At 45.7% G+C, this 20,235-nt stretch overlaps 1 protein-coding gene across 1 annotated transcript in view; it reads left to right on the forward strand.

Moving 5' to 3' along the window:
• Positions 1 to 20,235, forward strand: part of RAB35 (RAB35, member RAS oncogene family) — a 161,184-nt gene that overhangs the window by 79,229 nt on the left and 61,720 nt on the right. Inside the window, exon 3 of the mRNA XM_085636254.1 lies at positions 14,311 to 14,434. Within this exon, the coding sequence (XP_085492380.1) occupies positions 14,311 to 14,434 (124 nt within the window). The remainder of the gene's footprint in view (positions 1 to 14,310; positions 14,435 to 20,235) is intronic.

Consider the following 20,235-nt stretch of genomic DNA (forward strand, 5'->3'; position numbering starts at 1 on the left):
TTCTTGCCGACGACTCCGGCTTGGCATTTTCCGGCGCCGAGGTCTTACACTCCGACTCCTTGTACTCCTTCTGCTGTTGAGGCTCCTTGAGGACGACGAATATGCACAGGAGCAGGAGGAAGGTGAGACAGTGGACGAGTTTGAGGGCTTACAGGAGGCCAGTGGATTGGATACTTCTCCTGAGTATGATCTCTCCTCTCCAAAGGCTGAAGTATTGCAAGACATTGCTCCTTATCATGTGGTAATAAAGAAGGCAGCTGAGTTGCTTGATCTGCTACTTCCATCAGCGGAGGTAAAATCTAATATCCTGACTAAGGTTCTTAATACACCTTCTACAGCCTCTGAACCTCTGCTACCCTTTAACTCCTTCAGTGCCCATGACGAGATGGTCTCGTCATGGAGCGCGGTTGCGCTGTGCCCATGACGAGACTATCTCGTCATGAACCCCGCCCGCTAATGAAAGGGCCGGTACAGGGTGGGGAAAGGGCGGGGCACTCAAGGGGTTAATGAGGCTTTGACGGAGCCTATCTTGGAGGTTTGGCAGAAGCCCTTGTCTGCTCCTGCAGTTTCTCGTTCAATTTCAAAAGGTACAGGCCTGCTCCTGGGGATCCAGCTTTTCTGTCTTCGCATCCATCACAGGAAAGCTTGGTGGTCCATCTTCTGTTTCTTTCCCTACCATACCCAGTGATAGGGATTCTAAAAATGGAGCAAGCGGCAAAGAAGGTATTTTCTTCTGCGAGTATGGCTCTAAAGTCCACGAATGCTACCTGTCTCCTTGAGAGGTATATCCATGTTCTGATGGACTCGGTCAAGCACCTAGCTCCAAAGTTGCCTGAAGAGGATTAGAAACATTTCTTGGAGGCCCTTTCTGATTCTCAAGCTGCGGCCAGTCAGGTGATACAATCGGGTCTGGACACTGCTGACTCTGTGGCTCGTGTGATGTGGTCATCTGTGGCAACAAGAAGACAAGCTTGGCTTAGATCTTCCGGATTTTCTCCTGATGTTCAAGCGAATCTGCTGGATTTGCCCTTTCATGGGTCGAGACTGTTTGGAACTAAGGCTGACTCTGCCTTGCAGCGTTTTAAGGATAGCAGAGCAACTGCACGGTCTCTGGGCCTTCAGACGCAGTCTAGGGGATACGGCTACAAGCGGTATCGTTGTTTTGGAAGGGCTGCTTCCTTTCGTGGCTGCCAACAGATTCAACAGAACCAGCAGCAGCAGAATCCTTTGTACAAATCGCACAGAGGGAAAAATAACGGACGTCTTAGGGGAGTCTCTCGACAGCACTCCTCCTCCTCCAGTTCTCCTCCCGCCACCGTTGGTACTTCAGGAAAGCAGTTCTAGATCCCCCATCTTAGAACATGTTGGTCCGGTAGTGGTTCTGGTATCCCACTTTCTACAAGATTGGAAATCGATCACTTCAGATCGTTGGGTTTTAAATCTTGTAGAGAATGGGTACACCCTCCCTTTTTAGGTCTCGCCTGGCGTAGGCTGCGCGCATGCGCAGTCTCGCTGGCGAGATTTAACGTTTGAGTATTTTCTGTAAGAGGCTTTAAGCCCCGCCCCTCTTTTCCATTGGCTGGCGTCACCGTTTATGGTAAACGGTGGCCAGCCATTGGAACAGAGCTGTGCATGACGTATTTGCTCGGCTTTTTGAGCAGTCCCACTTGGACGGGCTCGCCTGAATTAAGTTTGTCGTAAAAGGTTTCTTATCTTTATGGGGCCATGTGTTTGGCCCCATAAAGACAAGAAACCTTTTAGCAGGCGAGGCCGTCCAGGTGGGACGGCCGAGCAAATACGTCATGGCGAGCGCTTGTATATAGCGTGAACTCGACCCAAATGTATTGGAGCGCTTTACATGAGCACTACTTGCGTCACACAAGGAAACGCTCCTTTTTGGTAGTCACGGGGATAAAGTGATTTGCCCAGAATCAAAGGCTTTTGAGCCGACATGGAGCCTTGTTACCCTGTTCGAAAGACGGCAGCCCGGACTGTTAGGCCACATCATCTCCCTGGGTTTTGAGGCAGGTGAGGTATAGGGCGGCGCATGTCTGACTAATATAGAAAGGCAGGGGGGCTATGCCTATTTAAGAAGCTTGTGTTGCGCTGCGCACGCGCAACGTGAAATAAAGACTTGTTTCAATTGCCATGTATGGCCGTGGTCCAGTCTTTATTTACTTTCTTGTGCCGTTCTCTTCGGTCCATGATAGGTTGGGATCATGGCTGCAATCCTTGCCTCGTGGAGGACAGCTTGTCTCTTTTCTCCGTTCTAGATAAAGATAAACAGCCCGTGCTATCTAAAGCGAACTTTAACCTGGGGCTTGATATGTAGCTTTCGCAATGGACCGACGTACGCTGCAGCTCAAGTGAGGTCTGAGAGCACGTTGCAGGGTTAAACTAAAGTGTGCAAAGGTAGGGGAGTGGCCATACATGAACAGCGGTCACCAGGGAAACACCGCTGCCATGTTAGTCGGGTGGATTAAAAGGAGGGTCCAAACGGAAAAAGAAAATAACTTCCAGTCCTTATTTTTAGATGTCTGTAAAAGCATGTTAGTTTGAAGAGAGAGACGCTGGTGAACACGAACGCTACACTGAAAATGCTGCGAAGTCATGTTAAGTTTGAGGAGGATGTGATGTTAGGCCAGAGCTGCTGGTTTGGGAACTGGGAAACCAGGTTCTAACCTAGACATCGGCTCAACATTCTGTGATTCTGGGAAAATCACTCAATCTCCAAGTGCCTAAAAAATGAATGTGTCCGTGTGTAAGGTTATTGGTGCACCTGTAAAGAGATCCATAACCTTCAGGCTGAGTTCGCGCTATGTCACTTTGTGTAATATAACTGGTGCTCATGTAAAGCGCCCCAAAAACTTCAGGTGGTTTTCCTGTTATGTAAAATAAATAAAATGTCAAGCAGTCTCTTCTTAAAATGGTGCTCGAGATAGTAACCAAACTTGGAATGCGACATGTCAAACAAAACGTCACATATACTGCGTGATTTGCTATCCATTTTATTTGACGTAATGAAGTGCCACGTTTGTACTGCGTAAGACGTTTTAATTTGCCATTGCAAAAAACGGCGTTTGAAAACAGCAAACCAACTAAGTGTTGGATTATTAACAAGCATTTGCAATGCAATAGGTCTCGCCATTGCATAAGTTTGAGCTATTGCCATTGTAAATGACAATGCCTTTTATTTATGTGTTTTGAAAACCTGCAAGCGGTGCGTAAATATGCACTTTGTACTTATAGTCGTTGCTTACGAGAAGTAAGGCTGGCAGTAACTGCGCCTCTTATACTGCCAGCCTTGCTTCTCGTAAGCAAAGACCATAAGTGCACAGTGTTTGTTTACGCACAAACTTATGCAAAGGCGAGACCTATTGTATTGCAAATGCTTGTTTAGAGTTTACTCCTCCTTACCCTCCCCGCCAGGGTTGGTGCTCAGAGGACCACTTACTGCTTTTACAGCAGGAAGTTCTTACATTGTTACAGAAAGGTGCGATAGAGGTGGTTCCTGAGCAGGAAAGGGGTCAGGGATGCTACTCCCGGTATTTCCTGATCCCCACAAAGGACGGTCGATTAAGGCCGATCTTGGACCTCAGGATTTTGAATCTTTCCCTCAGGCAGGAAAAGTTCAAAATGTTGACCTTGGCTCAGGCTCTTTTTGTGCTGCAACAGGAAGACTGGATGATGTCCATCGATCTGCAGGATGCGTATTTTCATCTTCCCATCCTGCAGTTGCATTGGAAGTATCTCTGGTTCCCGGTAGGATCGCAACACTATCAGTTTGTGGTTCTTCAGTTCGGTCTCACTTCCGCACCTCGAGTCTTTACAAAGGTGATGGCAGTGGTAGCAGCATATCTCAGAAGGTTAGGGGTTCCTGTTTTCTCCTACCTGGAGGACTGGCTGTTGAAAGCAGAGTCTCCGGAGTTAGTGATGTGCCATTCGCAAGCAACAACGTAGCTGTTGTTCAAGTTGGGTTTTTCAGTAGATGTACCCAAATCTCACCTGGTGCCTTCTCAGCGCTGCCTGTTCATAGGAGCAATACTGGACACTAATGTGTGTTGGGCATTTCTGCCTCCGCAGAGGGTTCTCGACATTCATGAGATGATTCCTTATGGAGCGGTTGTTCCAGTCCTGAAGGTTCTACGCCTGCTCGGTCTGTTCAATTTCAGCAATACTGTTGGTCAGTCATGCGCGCTGGCACATGAGGGCACTCCAGTGGTGCCTCCGCAGGCAGTGGTATCAACACAATGGATATCTCGGGGAGAAGGTCAGAATCTCCAGAGAAACTGCAGTGGAGTTGACTTGGTGGGGTGTGCAGGGCAACCTGTCTCAAGGAAAGCCCTTTCAGCGTCCTCCACCTGGGGCCACAGTGATCACGGATGCCTCCACTCTAGGGCGGGGTGCTCATCTGGGGGATCTGGAGGTTAAAGGTCTTTGGTCTCCAGGGGAAAGGTCGCTTCACATCTACCTTTTGGAATTGCAGGCGATTGGTTTGGCACTAAAGGCTTTCCGGTTCAGGTCCTGACGGACAACACTACCACGATGTGGTACATCAACAAACAGGGAGGTGCAGGGTCGTATCGTATGTCGAGAGGCTCTGCGACTCTGGGCTCAGAACCATCAGATTTGTGTGTTTGCAAATCATCTAGCCGGTGTGCTGAATGTTCGTGTGGACAGTCTCAGTCGGCATTACTCAGCTGATCACGAGTGGCGGCTTCATCCGGAGGTGGTCCATCACATCTTCCAAATGTGGGGGGTCTCCACGGTTGGACCTGTTTGACACCCCCAAAAATGCACACTACCCGTTGTTCTGCAGTCTCCAGTTTTTGATGCAGGGAGCACTGGGGGACGCGTTTCAATTGGATTGGAGCTCACAACTCCTTTATGCGTTTCCTCCCATACCCTTGATCCCTCGGGTTCTGAGGAAGATTCGCCAAGACCAGTCATATTGATCGCCCCGGATTGGCCAAGAAGGGTGTGGTACACAGATCTTCTTCACCTCTCATTGCACCCTCCGCTCCGTCCCCCTCTCAGGGCAAACCTCCTCTCGCAGGGGCAGGTTCTACACTCTCACTCCAGAGCCTGCACCTTCATGCCTGGCGATTGAACGGGGCAACCTGAGTTCCTTCTCTTTCCCGCCGGATGTGGTGGATGTTATTTTATCCTCCAGGCGACACTCCACCAAGTCAGCTTACTCTTCCAGATGGTCCAGATTTGTTAAATGGTGTGGAGAGAGATCCATTGATCCTTTAAAGGCCCACTTGTCAGTTTTCGCTGTTCTCGGCCCAGCAGGGTTGTGCTGTGGCCACTGTTAAGGGCTATTTGTCAGCTTTTCTATGTTTGCCAGACCAGCCGTCTTTGTTTAAGTCTCCCATTGTCATGAGGTTCATTAAGGGCCTTACAAATAAGTTTCCACCCGCTCCCTTCATTATGCTTCAGTGTTTGACATTAATTTTTTAATTAGTCTTAATCATGTTTGTTTTATAGTGGGAAATGCTTGGTCTCTTGCTATTTTTCAATGCCTTTATTGGGTGGGTGGGTGGGTGGGTGGGTGTGTGTGTGTGTGGGTGTGTGTGTGTGGGGGTGTGGGGGTGTGGGTGTGTGTGTGTGTGTGTGTGTGTGTGTGTGTGTGTGTGTGTGTGTAAATATAATAAATATATATTTTTAATATACTATGTATACATGTGGAAATGTGTCGGACTGCCCGTTTGCCTCGGTGGCACGGAAAAAATGAGTGGAACTGATGTCAGCACGCAGACGAGGTCCTCTTATGGCTCCGATGACGTCATACGGAGTCGAGAGCGGAGCCATGCTATTATGACGTCCTCGTCGACGTGGGAGAGCTAGGAAAGAATTTCCGTGGAATGCTGGCCCAGGGGGGTATTCAGGCAGATATTGTATCCACCAGAAAAAGCATTACCGAAGGTAAGTAACTTGTTTTTCGCAGATCTAAGTTGTGCATTTGATTTAGTTGACCATGCTATCCTTTGAAAACTGTTGATTTCCCTTTGTGCCTCTAGGCCAATTATAGGTTTCCTTCCATGTCTTTACAAGAATCTATCCAGCAAAGTTTATTTTGGCTCATAGGGTGAATGCGTGCCCACTTTCAAAGTAGGGCGGGCATTCGTCAAGACTGTGTTTTGGCCCCTTTTCTCTTTTTATCAATGAGGTGGATAAGTCTTTGCAGTCATTGCATGCTGATGCTCCCTGTGTGGCTGGGCGTCCTATACCAGTGTTATATGCTGACGATGCTGTCTTGCTGTCTAGGACTCCGGTTGGTCTACAGAAATTGAGTGCCTTTGGAGAGTTTGTCTTCTAGAAAAATGGTGATCAGTAAATCTAAAACTTTTACAATGATCTGTGGACAAAAATAAAAAAAAGATTTGAACTTTTTTATTGATAATACCTTAATTGTTACTGTAAATTCCTTTTGCTCCTAGTAGAGCACTCCAAGTCGAGGAAAATTGTTTTTATAAATGATTATTATGCCCTCCTGTTTCCGCCTCAACTGTGATCGCTCACCAGGAGGTTGGTCTACAGTACTTGGAGGACATATGTTTGTCACGACCTTTGTTCTTACGGTTTTCTGTATAGGCAAAAGAGGAAACCAGTTTTATCAAACGCTATTATGCTTGACTGCTTAAATCTGGATAATGTATCATGTGCCCCTTGGCTAGCATATATTTTTTTTAAAACATTTTATTGGCCTTTAACATTTTTAGTATTCACAACAAACATGAAATGTAACTGTAGTACACGGTGGAGGGAAAAGTTTCTCGCATTACATGGTGAGATGTTAACATTTGTCATTAGTACACTATTAAAGAACTCTAGTCATTGGCAGCACGTTTCAGAGCATTACAGTGAAGCATAGCTTATTATTGTTACATACCCATTAATCACGGACATCAGATATTGATTCTTCCTGCGGGGGTTTGCATATATTACCCCGGAATACATTCCATTTCCCCACACCCTTGACCATGTCTTGGGGCACCCGCTATGCATGTAAACTGCTCTTTCCGCCACCATTGCACTGTCCATATCACATCCCCATTGTCGATAGGTGGGAGTCAGCCCTGTTCCCCAATGCTGGGCTATGTTACGTTTCGCAATCACCATCCCCAGCGCCGCCCAGTCCTGAGTCCTCAGGTTCAGATCTGTAGGCTCCCAGATATTAAGAAGACACCTCTTTGGTTCTGGCAGGACAGTGGCCCCACCAACCCGCGAAATCGTGTTCATGACCGCCTCCCAGTGTACGGTGTGATCCGTGGACAATCCCATAAGATGTGGTAGAACGTACCCGGCAGGCCACATTGTCGCAAGCAGAGGGGTGTGGGCTAATCGGTGCATTGCAATACGCATGTAGTACATGTGATGAAGTATTTTTAGTTGCACTAATTTGAGTTTGGGGGAGATCACAACTTCTCGCGGAGACGCGAGTGCCTCCTGCCAGTCTGTTTCATCCAGTTCCCCAATGTCTGATTGCCACCATTCCCTTAGGGTCGTTGTGGGGTCTGGCTGAGTGTTTATTATTTTTTGGTAAGTTTGGGAGATGGCCTTTTTGCACATGTAGTCTGTAAGAAGTCTGTCCTCTAACGGTGAGGCCTCTGGTAGTTGTGTTCCTAGTGTGATACCTCCCATAAGTGCGTGCCTGATCTGCATGTATCGGAATGTTTCCGTTGGCGCCAGACCATACGTGTCTCTCAGTTGAGCGAAAGCAATGACTTCCCCCATCTTCCACAGATCTCCAATCTTGGAGATACCTATGAGGTCCCACTGTCTGAATTCCTTGATGTTGCTTAGTTTGCCTAGCCGCCGGGTTTCCCAGAGTGACGTAGCCTGCGTTAAAATTCCCTCCCATCCTAATGCTCGCTGTGCAATGTGCCATATCCGAACAGTGTGTGCTGTTGGACCCGTGAGGGTATTCTTCCTTGAAGTGTTGTACAGGGCACTCCTAATGTGATCAGCCGGAAGGGCGCATCTGTCCATGCGGAAAGCTGGTTCCTCCTGAGAGGCATGTAGCCATTGGTTTATGACCATAAGCTGCGAGGCCCAGTAGTACAGTTTTATATTTGGCAAAACGATTCCTCCGTCATACCAGCCCCGTACCAGTTTGTGCATTACTATACGAGCGGGTTTTCCATCCCATAGAAGATTGGTGACTTCACCGTCAATCGCTTTAAAGTATGTGGGGGGAACTGGGAATGGGGTGTTTAGCAGGGCGTATAAGAATCTGGGCAGTGACATCATTTTGAAGAGGGCTGCTCTCCCCAGCCGTGTCAGCGGTAATGATCTCCAGTGTTTTACATCACGGCGAAATCTTTTAGTGGCTCCATGAGGTTTTCCTCAATGAAATGTGCGTGTTGTGGCATGAAATATAACCCGAGGTATCTAAATCCTCTGGTCGCAATTTGTAGTTCACAGCCCGGCGGGAGCCTCGGAGAGGCGTCATGTAATACATATAAGAGTGATTTTGCCCAGTTTATAGTGTATCCTGAGACTTTTTAGTATGCAGCACAGATGTCCAGTAGGCTAATAATGGAACACGCCGGGGATGCCATGTACAGCAGCACATCATACTCATACAGCAAAATACGGTCTTCCCACCCCATTGCCCATTGCAGCCCTCGGATAACCGGGTCTTGCCGAATCCATGCCGCCAGCGGCTCTAATATCAATGCAAAGAGGAGCGGTGACAAGGGGCATCCCTGCCTTGTACCCCTTCCCAGTGGGAAGTCCTTCGAGATGCGTCAGTTCGCCACCACCTGTGCCAGGGGTTTGGTATATAACCGTAGGACCCACGCACAGAACCTGGGGCCAAAACCCATACGCTGAAGGACCGCAAAAAGAAAGGGCCATTTGACAAGTTTGAATGCCATGCGAGCGTCTAAAGATTGGATAACTGCATCCTCTTGTATGGTATGTGTGCCATGACTCCGCATAAGCGGCTCCGATTGAGCGCCGTATTATGGCCCGGCATGAACCCAGATTGGTCCGGGTGCATCAACGTTGTAAGATGCGGTTGCAGCCGAACTGTCAATGCTTTCGCCAGTATTTTAGCTTCTGCATTTATTAACGAAATTGGCCGATACGACGTGCATTCCTGTGGCGGTTTGCCTGGTTTGTGTATTGCGACTATCGTTGCTAGGCGCTGGTCCCTTGGTAATTCCCCTTTTTCTAAGCTTTCGTTGTACATATTGAGCAAATGGGGCATGAGTGGTGTGGCATGCTTTTTATAGAATTCTACAGGTATACCGTTGGGCCGCATGGCCTTCCCTGTGTGTTGTGCTCCTAACGCTAGTGCCAGCTCATCTGGTGTCAGATCGGCCTCTAATTCTTGTGCTGCAATGTGTAATAGTGTGGGCAGTCGGAAATCGTGGAGAAAGGCCACATTATCTGCAATGGTAGATGTGGCTGTAAGTGCATAGATCTTCTCATAGTGGGCCGTGAGTGTGTTCACTATCTGTTGTGGGTCTGTAGTGATAGTTCCGTCATCTAACTGTAGTTTGTGAAACCCATCGGCTGGCTTTCGCCTGTCTCTCTAGCCAAGCGAGAAGCCTGCCCGTCTTGTCCCCTATTTCATATATCGCGTGCTGCGCTGTGGTTGGCCTAGTTTTCGCGCTTACCATGCATAGGCCCTGTATTTCTGTTGTTCCAGATTTAAATCATGCGCCCTGTTTTCATTGGTGTTTGCGGCATGTTTGCCCTCGGCCTGCCCGTTCCAGGGTGTCCAAGTGATGTCGTTGTTCCTGTTTATGCCTGACAATTAACGAAATTGCGTGACCCCGTATCACTGTTTTGTATGCCTCCCATAAGATGCAACCGAGTGTTCATTCTCCACAAAATATTGCCCCGTGGCCTTGAGGAGGCCTTATCCTATCTTGGGGATTTTGAGATATTGTGGGTAGAGTGGAAAAACTAGTCTCCGACCCGGGATACGTGATGTGTATTTAATTTGGACCGGTGAGTGGTCTGAAATACCAAGTGTTAAAATGTAGTCTATCCTCGAAAGGCTATTATGGACCCCTGAGTGGAAAGTATATTGTCTTTCAAGTGGGAACCTGGTTTGCCAGGCGTCAATGAGCACCGTGTGTCTATGAATTCCTTCAATTTAAGATTGGCGCTACTAGGGTCTCTTGGGGGGGTTTACGGTCTATAGTAGCATCAACCGTGGTGTTAAAGTTGCCGCACATAATCCGTTCTCCTTGCGGTAGTGTTAATAGAAATTTACCCAGGGCAGGGAAGGCTGTCTGGTGGAGTGCAGGCGAAATGTAGACCGACACTAAATTGTAAGATCGCCCCTCTCACTGACATGATACTGCTGCAAAATGTCCCTGATCATCTGTCCAAGACCCAGTTATGATAAGGGGAAAGCTCTTATGGATCAGAATCCCCTCCCTTCGGGAACCAGAGGTGAATGCAGAGTGTGCCACCATTTTGAAGCCTCATCTATCTAAGGCTTTACATGCCGAACCCACCAAGTGTGATTCCTGAGTCAATGCCACCGCCGGGGTTTTGCGTTTAAGATCTTGCAGGACCAGCCCTCTCTTTATCTTGTCACCCAGCCCATTGACATTCCAAGATATAATGTGGAGGGGAGGTCCCAGTGTATTGGAAGTCAGGGTTTGGGCGTCTGCATCGTCCGGCAGAGGTATCATTTGTGCCATGTGTAATGTCATCTGTAATCAAGTGCAATGCGTTCCATGACATATGTGCCAATCTGATATAGTTTACACTACCCCCCAAATTACCGTTTACCTGGAGCAATAAAAGCAATCATACAACCTTGAATTGTTCCCCGTTCCCCATCCCCCACCCTGCCCGGCGGACCTAGAACTACCCGCCTCCCCAACTGAGCAGAGTGCTTCTGTCCAATAAATTGTACTTCCGTGAGGGGGAGAGTCTTCCAGTGATCCCCGGAAGTCATTCCCCTAAGCAAACCTACTGCAGCGGACGACAATATGTGTGGAGGTGTTCTGTTCCCATCCGCAGGGGTGGCTTTCCATGCCATTTTAGTATAAGCAAATCAATCCTATACAGTAAACCATATCAAATAAGATAGAGGCCTCTCTGAAGTCCCTCTGCCGTTCCAATGACAGTCAGTTGTTAGCTGGTTCTGGTGTCATGTACTTTAACGTCTACTGCTTTTCCCATCGCTGATTTGTTCTCAGTTTCCCGTTTCTCTGGATCTGGACAATTGTGCTTCAGTCACTCAACGCTGCTGTTGGTTTCCCGTCTTCCTGGGTCCCGCAGCTGGGCGCTATCTTTCCAGCCATTCGCGGGCCTCCTCTGGTGTCGCGAAGAACCAGGTTTCTCCCTCTGCCTCTACTCTGTTTTGCCGGGAATAGCATCGAGTATTTGAGGTCCCGGGCGCGCATTTCCTTCTTTACTTCCAGGAAACTGCGCTGTTGCTGGGTCACCGCAGCTGTATAGTCTGGATAGAGGGTGACAGTACAGTTTTCGATACAGATTGGGGGGGGGGGGGGCTATTCTTTCTGCCTGCAGGATCGTGTCGTGATCTCGGAAGTTGAATATACGCGCCAGTGTAGGTCTGGGGGAGGGGGGGGCACCCGGCTGTGGCCTGCCACCCGGTATGCGATGTGCCTTCTCCACTGAGAAGAAGCTGGACCGCTTTCGTGGTTGCAGCTTGGTCTTGATTAAATCTCCCACAAAAAGGTCTAAGGCTGGCCCCCTACATTTTCCGGTACACCAATTATGTGCACATTATGTTTAGAGCGGCATTCCTGGTCGTCAAGTTTAGCCAATATTAACTTGTTGTCCGCTTCTAGGTGGCGTACCTGGTGTTGCGGAACAGCCGTATCTGTGGAAAGCGATATCGTGGTGGTCTCGACCTCTGTTATTCACTCGGTCATTTTGTAGAAGTCTGCTCGTATTAATGAGATGTCTGTGGAGATCGTGCCAATGGAAGTCTGGACCTTTTGCAGGGCGGTCATGATATCCACCAGTGTGACCTCATCAGATTTATTAGACGTGGGGGCCACTGTATGGTCAGTGTCTATTGGCGATTTCTCTGGCGGATCTTTGCTATATGCATATTTGTCCAGTTTAACGGTATGCGGACCTCGCTGGCCCTGACCTCCCATCCTGTACACCAAGAGTTCCATCAAGCACACTGGTGGAGGGCAGTAATCTCCGCTGCCTGCCGCGTGATATTCAGCCACTTGCGGCCTTTCGGTTTTCCTAACACCTCCTCTTGAGGATTATAACCTGGGTATGGTACCCCCGCAGGGCGTTGAATAGTCCGTTACTTCGGGCCCGTCGCAGGGTGCGTGGGTCACACAGAGCCAGTGGATTCCGGTATCACGCGACCAGCTCTGGGCGCACTCGATCTACAGTATTTCCAGACCTCCTCTCTAGTGTCACCAGGTCACAGCATCGTAGATTCCTGCAATGGCAGTCTGCGCATCTGATGGGGCAAAGGCGTGGGCCTGGAGGAAAAACGCAGTTCCTTTGTGGCCGGGCAGAGTAGAGTTATGTGCGTATGTTTGTGGGACTAAAGGCCGCAATGTCCCCCTCTCAGGGCTCCAAGGACATCAATACCAACGCCTCTGCCGAAACAGGCGTCCCACCGCGGCACTCCCTCGCTGGCAGCACACAAAGCAGTGGCTGATCACGCAGTGCCCAGCGGCCCCCGCAAATGGTCCCGTTGTGGTTCAGCGTCAGGCTCCCCGGACCTCGGAGTCGCCAGTCAGTATTGCCTCTGCCTCAATCCCTTTCCTTGGAGCGCGCCGCTTCTCCTTTGTTCGGCGGCGCCGTATCCGTCACCCTCGCCGCCTGTAGGCCCAGGTGCGTTCGTGGGTATGCTGAACAGCTCACCTCCTCCGCTGGTGCATCACTGCATGCTGCCGCCCCTCCGCTTCGTGCCACACAGTGGTAGTCCATTTCGTGTTCACTGCACTGGTGAGTGTTCGTTTTTGTCGCACCTTGCGCCGCCAACCCCTTCGCGGCAGCGGGTCAGGAAATCACTCGAGACCCCGGCTCCAGCGTGTCGCGTAGGCCCCGGCTCCAGCGTGTCGCATCGGCCCCGGCTCCAGCGTGTCGCGTAGGCCCCGGCTCCAGCGTGTCGCATCGGCCCCGGCTCCAGCGTGTCGCGTAGGCCCCGGCTCCAGCGTGTCGCGTAGGCCCCGGCTCCACAGCGGCACGATCGGGTCAGCGGGTGGTCCTTACTCGATTCTTCCTGGTTTTTGTCGTGTTGGCACAGGATAAATGGCCGGATTAATGGGGAAGACTCCTGTGATCTCGGAGCACTCCTAGGCTGCGGCCATCTTGATCGGCTGTTAGCCGCGCCCCCATCTGGCTAGCATATATTAATTCTTCTTTTAGTTTGTTTTTTAAATTGCCCGTATGGTCAGACCCCACCCAAGTAAAATTGCATACGAAGAAGACTATTAAAGGAATTTTTTTTCAGCATAGACTAAAACAGCGACTGGGCACTGAAATGACGAAATCGATGGTTGCGTTTTACATGTCACTTGATCTAGAAGAGGATTGCAAAAGCTATTTATTCTGTTTTACCAATATGCAGCCCAGCTTTTTTTTGACAAGACTCCGATTTGGTACAGCGTATCACTTGGTGGCTGTTCCTAACATGAAGTTCTACCCCTCAGAAATGACCTTTTGCCCATGTGCTGGTCGGACCAAATGGAGCACATTGCACTTTTTGCTGTTTTGTAAGTTTTATCTAATATATAGGTGTTTTTTATCTTAAACCTATTCTTGCAGAACATTAGCTCCTATAATGTCGCTATTAGGTTTTTGCTTGCATTGAATGATCCTTCAATGTTGCTCTTTTTATCCTGAAGGTCATTAATTTGAGGAAAAGTGTTATGTATTGGCTGATTCATTGATCTTGGTATTTTGTAATGCATTGCTTGTATTAATTGATCCCTTTGTGTGTTATTGATGCTCTTTTTATTCTGAAAGCTAATACTTGAGGAAAAGTGTTATGTATTAGTAGATCCCCTGATTTGTATAGCCATGTTAAAACATTGTTTTAATTATGTCTATTATTTAGGCACTTTTTATACGGTTTTTATTATGTTTTATGTACTTTTATGGCTTTTTTTGTACTAGCCGAATTACGTTTATGAATTGAGTTGATTGACAAGTGCTGATAATGGGGAGTTTGTGAAATCTTTTTTTTGTACTCCTTCGCATCCAGGAATGTATAATATACTATCTTTTTCCTGGCGTTTCTGATTAAGGCTAACTGGAAAAGCTTATATAAGAGTTGATGTTTGACCTCATGTCCCAGGCTCACATGGATTCTTTCTTTTTATCCAGGCAGCTACATCACTACAATAGGGGTGGATTTCAAAATCCGAACAGTTGAAATTAATGGGGAGAAGGTGAAACTGCAGATCTGGGACACAGCAGGACAAGAGCGTTTTCGGACCATAACATCCACGTAAGTGTTGCACCCCAAGTGAAGAGGGTTGAGATGTCTGAATTGGTTCCTGATGTACCTTTTAATATGACAGGATGCAAAGCGGATTAGTATTCTAAGAGTAGTTAGATCGTAAGAGCGGTGAAAAGGAGATCCTTCTGCTGCAGCATTTGGATCCCCGGCACCGGACGAAGGTCAGCCCAGCACCATGTGACTCTGGGCAATAGCTTGCTTAATATTCCCGATGGCCCCCTGTGCCGGGATGCCTCGGGGTAACTGTTTGTGCTTTACAAATACTGGATTTATTCATTTATTTTTATTGCGTACTGTGATGAAGCATTTTACTTTTTCGAACATCAGTCTTCTGTGTATTGTCAGTGGTTAAATCAGATTGCTCCACCTGTCCACAGCATGTTCATGCCATAACCCAAGTTCCCTAACTAATCTTGCACATTGAAATCAAGTCAAGGATTTCTGAGATAGCTTCAAAGGTAGACCTGTTAAGTTCTCTACTTTCATACCGGTAATGCAAATGTTAGTATCAAGGCATAATCTGTAGACGCTATCAACTTAACTTGTGACTTGCAGTTAGGCCAGTACTACATATGCGAGCAGAAAGCAGGGGTTTCCTCTTTCTATTCCCACACTGTTGTTGGCTTTTATTTATTTTTTTTTAAACACCTGTGCCCTTTTTTGCTTGAATAATACCAACTTGATGTTCTATGTTGCTTAATACAGTAGTTTTTCTAAGCTCTGTTATTAATATGTGGAAAATGTTATAATGCTGAATGAAATCAACAATTTGCTCTTAAATGAGGGCAGTAATCTAATGGGCTGCAGCAGAACTGTACTGCTTGAAGCTCAACTGTCACCCACTCTAAAGATTTGTAGGGGGAGGAGCATGTGTGTGTTAATTAGGGGTGGGTGGAATTCACGAAGTTTCACTTTGCGGAATTCCACAGTTACCTAAAACGCAAGATTCCTCAGAGTTCCGCGAGTGGTTGAATTTCGGTACGTCACCCCGCTCGCACAAGAACTTGCCCGTGCTGTAAAATCAGCGCAAACTGCACCACGCAGCACTCTAGAGAGGCGCTGTTTATTCAAGTGGATTTTCAACTGGAGCAGCAGCATTCCCAACTTGAGCGGTAACAACCTGCCCGACCACCCGCGTTGAGAAATCGCATCAGGAATCATCCTAGTGCTCGATTTTTCTCGCTCATCAACGTAACATAGGCAAGCACCGTGTGACAAAAACTCTGCCACGCTGCGGTGGGCTGAATGTTTGTGGAGCAGAGTTTAGCGTCCATCCCAGCTGTTAATATGAAATAATAAGCCGCTTCTACTTATTCAGCACAACACAAAGTCCATAGGTATATAGAGCAGATGTGAGTTCTCACAAGCAAGATACACATACCTGAGATCTTGACTTGCCCATGTGTGCCTTAAAGACGTTTGGGACAGACAGCCTAAGAATGACCAATGCATAAGCATGGAGTAATCAAGATCTTAGAGAGAACAAGCCGAAGATGAGACGGAGGCCCGAAACTTTGATAAACAGAGAACCATAACAGGGGACAGAGCGCATTAACAAAAAGACACTACAGATATGACTGTTAAAGGGCACAATTTGGAGGTGTGAAAGTCCCAAATCTAAAACATACAGGACAACTAGAAGGAGCTCTGAGATTGGATTCTTAGTGCACAAAGGTTTTGCCAAAGATCATGATGTGGGAAGAACTGAGAGGAAGGGTAGGGCTCTTAATATGATAGCCAAGTATAAATATTAAGAGGTTAGCATACTTCTCATAGAAGATGTGCATTAGAGCAGCAAAGAATGAGTAAAACATAAATTCCTGTTTTAAATGGCAGTACTGTATTACTTACTGAAAAAACAAAACTGACTTTCTAGGTTCTAAAAAGTTCGAAGTACATGTATTGCTACAATATTTTATTTATAGCCGATTTAATTTTAAGAACTGTGAATGATTGCTGGATTGTTGCCCATATGGATGAATATTTTTTGTTTGTACTGAAGATAGTATATAGTGCAAAGACATTGTCTACTGTTTTTCCTACAAAGCATTTCCTCCAGTTTTCAGAGTGAATGTTGTCACTACTCAGTTCTGACACTGTCGTCAACTGCTTTCTTTAAATTATGGATTTAAGCTCCTCAAGCTGATTATCTAGGTGCTCGGTAGCAAGACCAATGTCCTAACTGACAGGCTGACGAATTTGTCTTTTGACTTTGGTCATTCTTAACTTTGCATATCCTCATTTTAGGTTTATCTATTTTGAGTTTCTTCATTTTTCACCGTTGATTTCATTTATTTTTTGACGACTCTTTATTGGAATTTGGGTGTTTTAGTATGTTCATTTTGCATGCTTTTCTTAAGGCACTGATGCTCTTCTGGTCTCACATTGAACATTAACCCTTTGAGCTTTTCAATCTAAACGTTTTCAAGGGACTTGACATTTTCAAATCTGGTGGCTGTCTGTGAAACAGCCTTTTGGGAAGGTCAGAAACGTCTGGAGAAGCATAGCTAGACAGATGCTGATTAACACAGAGCAAATTATAACTTTTGAAAGCACCTCTATACTTTGTAGTGAGAATGCAAGCTTTGACAGTAGTTCAACCATGTACAACCTTAGTAGTGCCCAATGTGTTTACATACTCCTATTACTGCAGAATTAACCAGGTCTAAGAAGATTACTTTTCCATAAGCTCCTTGGATGAGACTGTGTATTCTCCTTTCTTTTCATGATTCATTTATTTTAAAATTGAGTTTTCTCTTTGTGTAAAACCTGATGTTTTGCATTCTATAGTTTTTATTATATTTTGATTAACAGATTACTACAACAGCCACGTGTATCACATAGGTGAGAATTGATACAGGTAGGTGCAACATAGTTCCTATATCCCATTTCCACCCCGGGAATTTTCATTTTGGTTTTAGGGTCTATTTCCAGATATCCTCATCAAGGTTATTATATCAAGCAATAGTAGCATCTTAACAGCAGGGCCACGGTTATGATCATACTGTCCAGTACTTTTGTAACATTAATATCAAAGTAAAAACAGCCAGGGGTCTATGTAAGTTCTGTAGATGATGCTGCAGTGAGTAGCGAGTCCGCTTGTACGGTTGTGTCTTAGTTCAAAAGGTAGGTACAAAGTTGTGCCCATTTGTCTGTCAGACTGGATGGCACTGATTGCAATTCATCGTATTTGCATTCTACAATTTTATCTACTCCCAAGACCTAAGCTGCTGTCACCTAATTCCAGGGGTTGTTGTTTGTGCTTCAGTCTCCCTAGAACGTTTGCTCTTTGGGGCAAATAGAATAATCCTGCTGTAGACTGACCAGCTGCTTCTTTTTCCAAGCCACCTACTGAGTAGATATAGTCTTCCTCTCTGTAGTTAATTAGTCTGGTCCCATGATTCTTCACATTTTCCGATTTTGTCATTTATGCCGAAGAGATATTTGTTTCCCAAAACTTAAACTCTGTCACTTTTGTGACACTTTTGTGACAGATGTGCTAGAAGTTCATTCTTTTACTTATTTGGATATAGTTAATCCTACAAATATTTATTTGGGATGTGTCTTGCATTCCTGTAGAATTGAATGTCTACTTTCAGCCATTTGTATCATTTTGTTGTTCTTCATTGTCCCTTTTTGGCTTTTGCTGCTACGCATGTCATAATAGATGTATTGGCAACCAGGTTTAGAAAGCTACAATAGTTGCTCTGCACAAAGTATTGGGGAAATGTAGAAAAAAGGGGCAATTGTCTCAATCGGTACTTCTAGGAACGGAAGGGTCGGTTACCAGAACAACCCTTATAAGCCCCTCAAAGAGGGAAACAGTCAAACACCAATAATCCAATCCGAGCACACTTTTATAGTCCATAGTCAATAATGATGTTAACAGAAAAGCTGTATAAGTGTCCACTTTAATCCAGAATCATCAGTTCGGGTCACATGAAATCCAAAGTCGCAGTTTTCCCATGTAAAACCGGTAATCTTTTTCATACAGCCAATGTTCGATCCAATTTATGCAGTCAGCATATATTCAGCAATTTAACACAGTTCAGCCAACAAGTGTTTTGTCGATCGGTAATTAATACCTAAGCTTCTTCAGGGCAACAATCTTTTAAATACACAATATCAAGGAGCTATTTGGATTGAATATGTACGTTATTGGGTAAGGTATATAGATGATTGTCTATTAATTTTGACAGGTTCAATACCGCAATTGAATGATTTCTTTGTATACCTAAACTCCAACGACTACAATCTGTCATTTACATTCCAATATAGCAATGAACGTATTGTCTTTTTGGACATAGAACTTTACATTTCTGGAGAAAGGATTGCAGCAAAATGTATAGGAAAAGTACGTCTTGTAATGCCTTATTGCATGCATTTAGTTGTCACCTCAGATTAATGCAATTCCCTTTGGGGAGGTGGTCAGGGCTCGGAGAAACTGTAGCGGCAACACAGAGTTTGTTAGAACTATATCAGATATGGAATTAAGGTTTTCACAGAGGGGATACAACAAATAGATAATTGATAAAGCATCACTACGTGCACAACGGCCAGTACGTGAACACACACTGAAACCGATACAGAAGAGCAAATCCAAGTCACCTGAGAAAGTCAGGCTGATAAGTAATTTTCACCCTGACACAAGTAAATTTTGCTGTGCATTACAAAGATATTTGGTACATTCTGACTTCAGACAAATCGCGTGCTCCATTTTTGACATCCTATCCTAGTTTGAACTTCAGGAGTGGTCTCACTCTTGCTAATTTGAGCCACAGCTACCCACAACCAACTAGATATGGTAAGTGGTTGAGTGACCGTATTAAAGTTTTTTTTAAAATGTGGACATTGCAATACATGCAGATGGCCAATTGAAAAGGTGTCACTTTTCAATTTCACCAATACAGTTGATTACACTATACCGATGTATATTAATTGTAATACAAAATTTGTTGATTATGTGATCAAATGTACATGCCGTAAAATGTATGTTGGGAGCACCATAAGGCCTTTGCGGGAACGCAATGCTGAACATTTCAGGGCGCTGAAAAATAATGACTTGAAATATCTCTTAGAATATTATCCATGTGACACGTTAGCGTTTTTATATATCTAATATTGCCATACAGTAGTTATGATGAGGCATATTTAGTCACTCAGAACGTGACTTAGATTGTAGGAATAGGAGTAGACATCTCCCGATGGTGCTTTGATAATTTGTATGCTAGTAGGTTTATATTATTTTCGTTACTTGACTAAGGAGTACTCTCTATTTTCTCATATTATAGAAAATATACAGATGCTACGCTATAGTATCATCCACACGGAGCCGGTTACGCGGATGGAGTACACTCTTTATTCTGTTTGGAAAACTTAACAGGTTACATTTTTACCTGCTATCCTATAATCCTTCTACAATATTTTCACTTTCTTTTTTTCGTTTTTCATATGGTCTGGGTCTTCGGAACAGGATATTATCATGTATTGGGACACATGATACGTTCCCCAAACACTGATAACTTTTTTAAATTGTTAACAGATCACATATAGTCCTGAGACTGATTGTGGCAGCTATACTGACCTTGTTGACCATTAATGTGTATAATGAATGTTAAACACAGCGGTAGTAATATACTTTCAATACCACACATGTTCATTTGCTTAAAAATACATTTGAATTCTATTTTTATTTTCTCAAACAACCATGTGAGAAGATTTCTCTTTCCCCCTTTTCTATATACATTTTAGCTATCGCACTTTCGCAGACTGAATTAGACTCCTCACGG

The sequence above is a fragment of the Triturus cristatus genome, chromosome 11 (genome assembly GCF_964204655.1).
Source record: "Triturus cristatus chromosome 11, aTriCri1.1, whole genome shotgun sequence".
Taxonomy (NCBI): domain Eukaryota; kingdom Metazoa; phylum Chordata; class Amphibia; order Caudata; family Salamandridae; genus Triturus; species Triturus cristatus.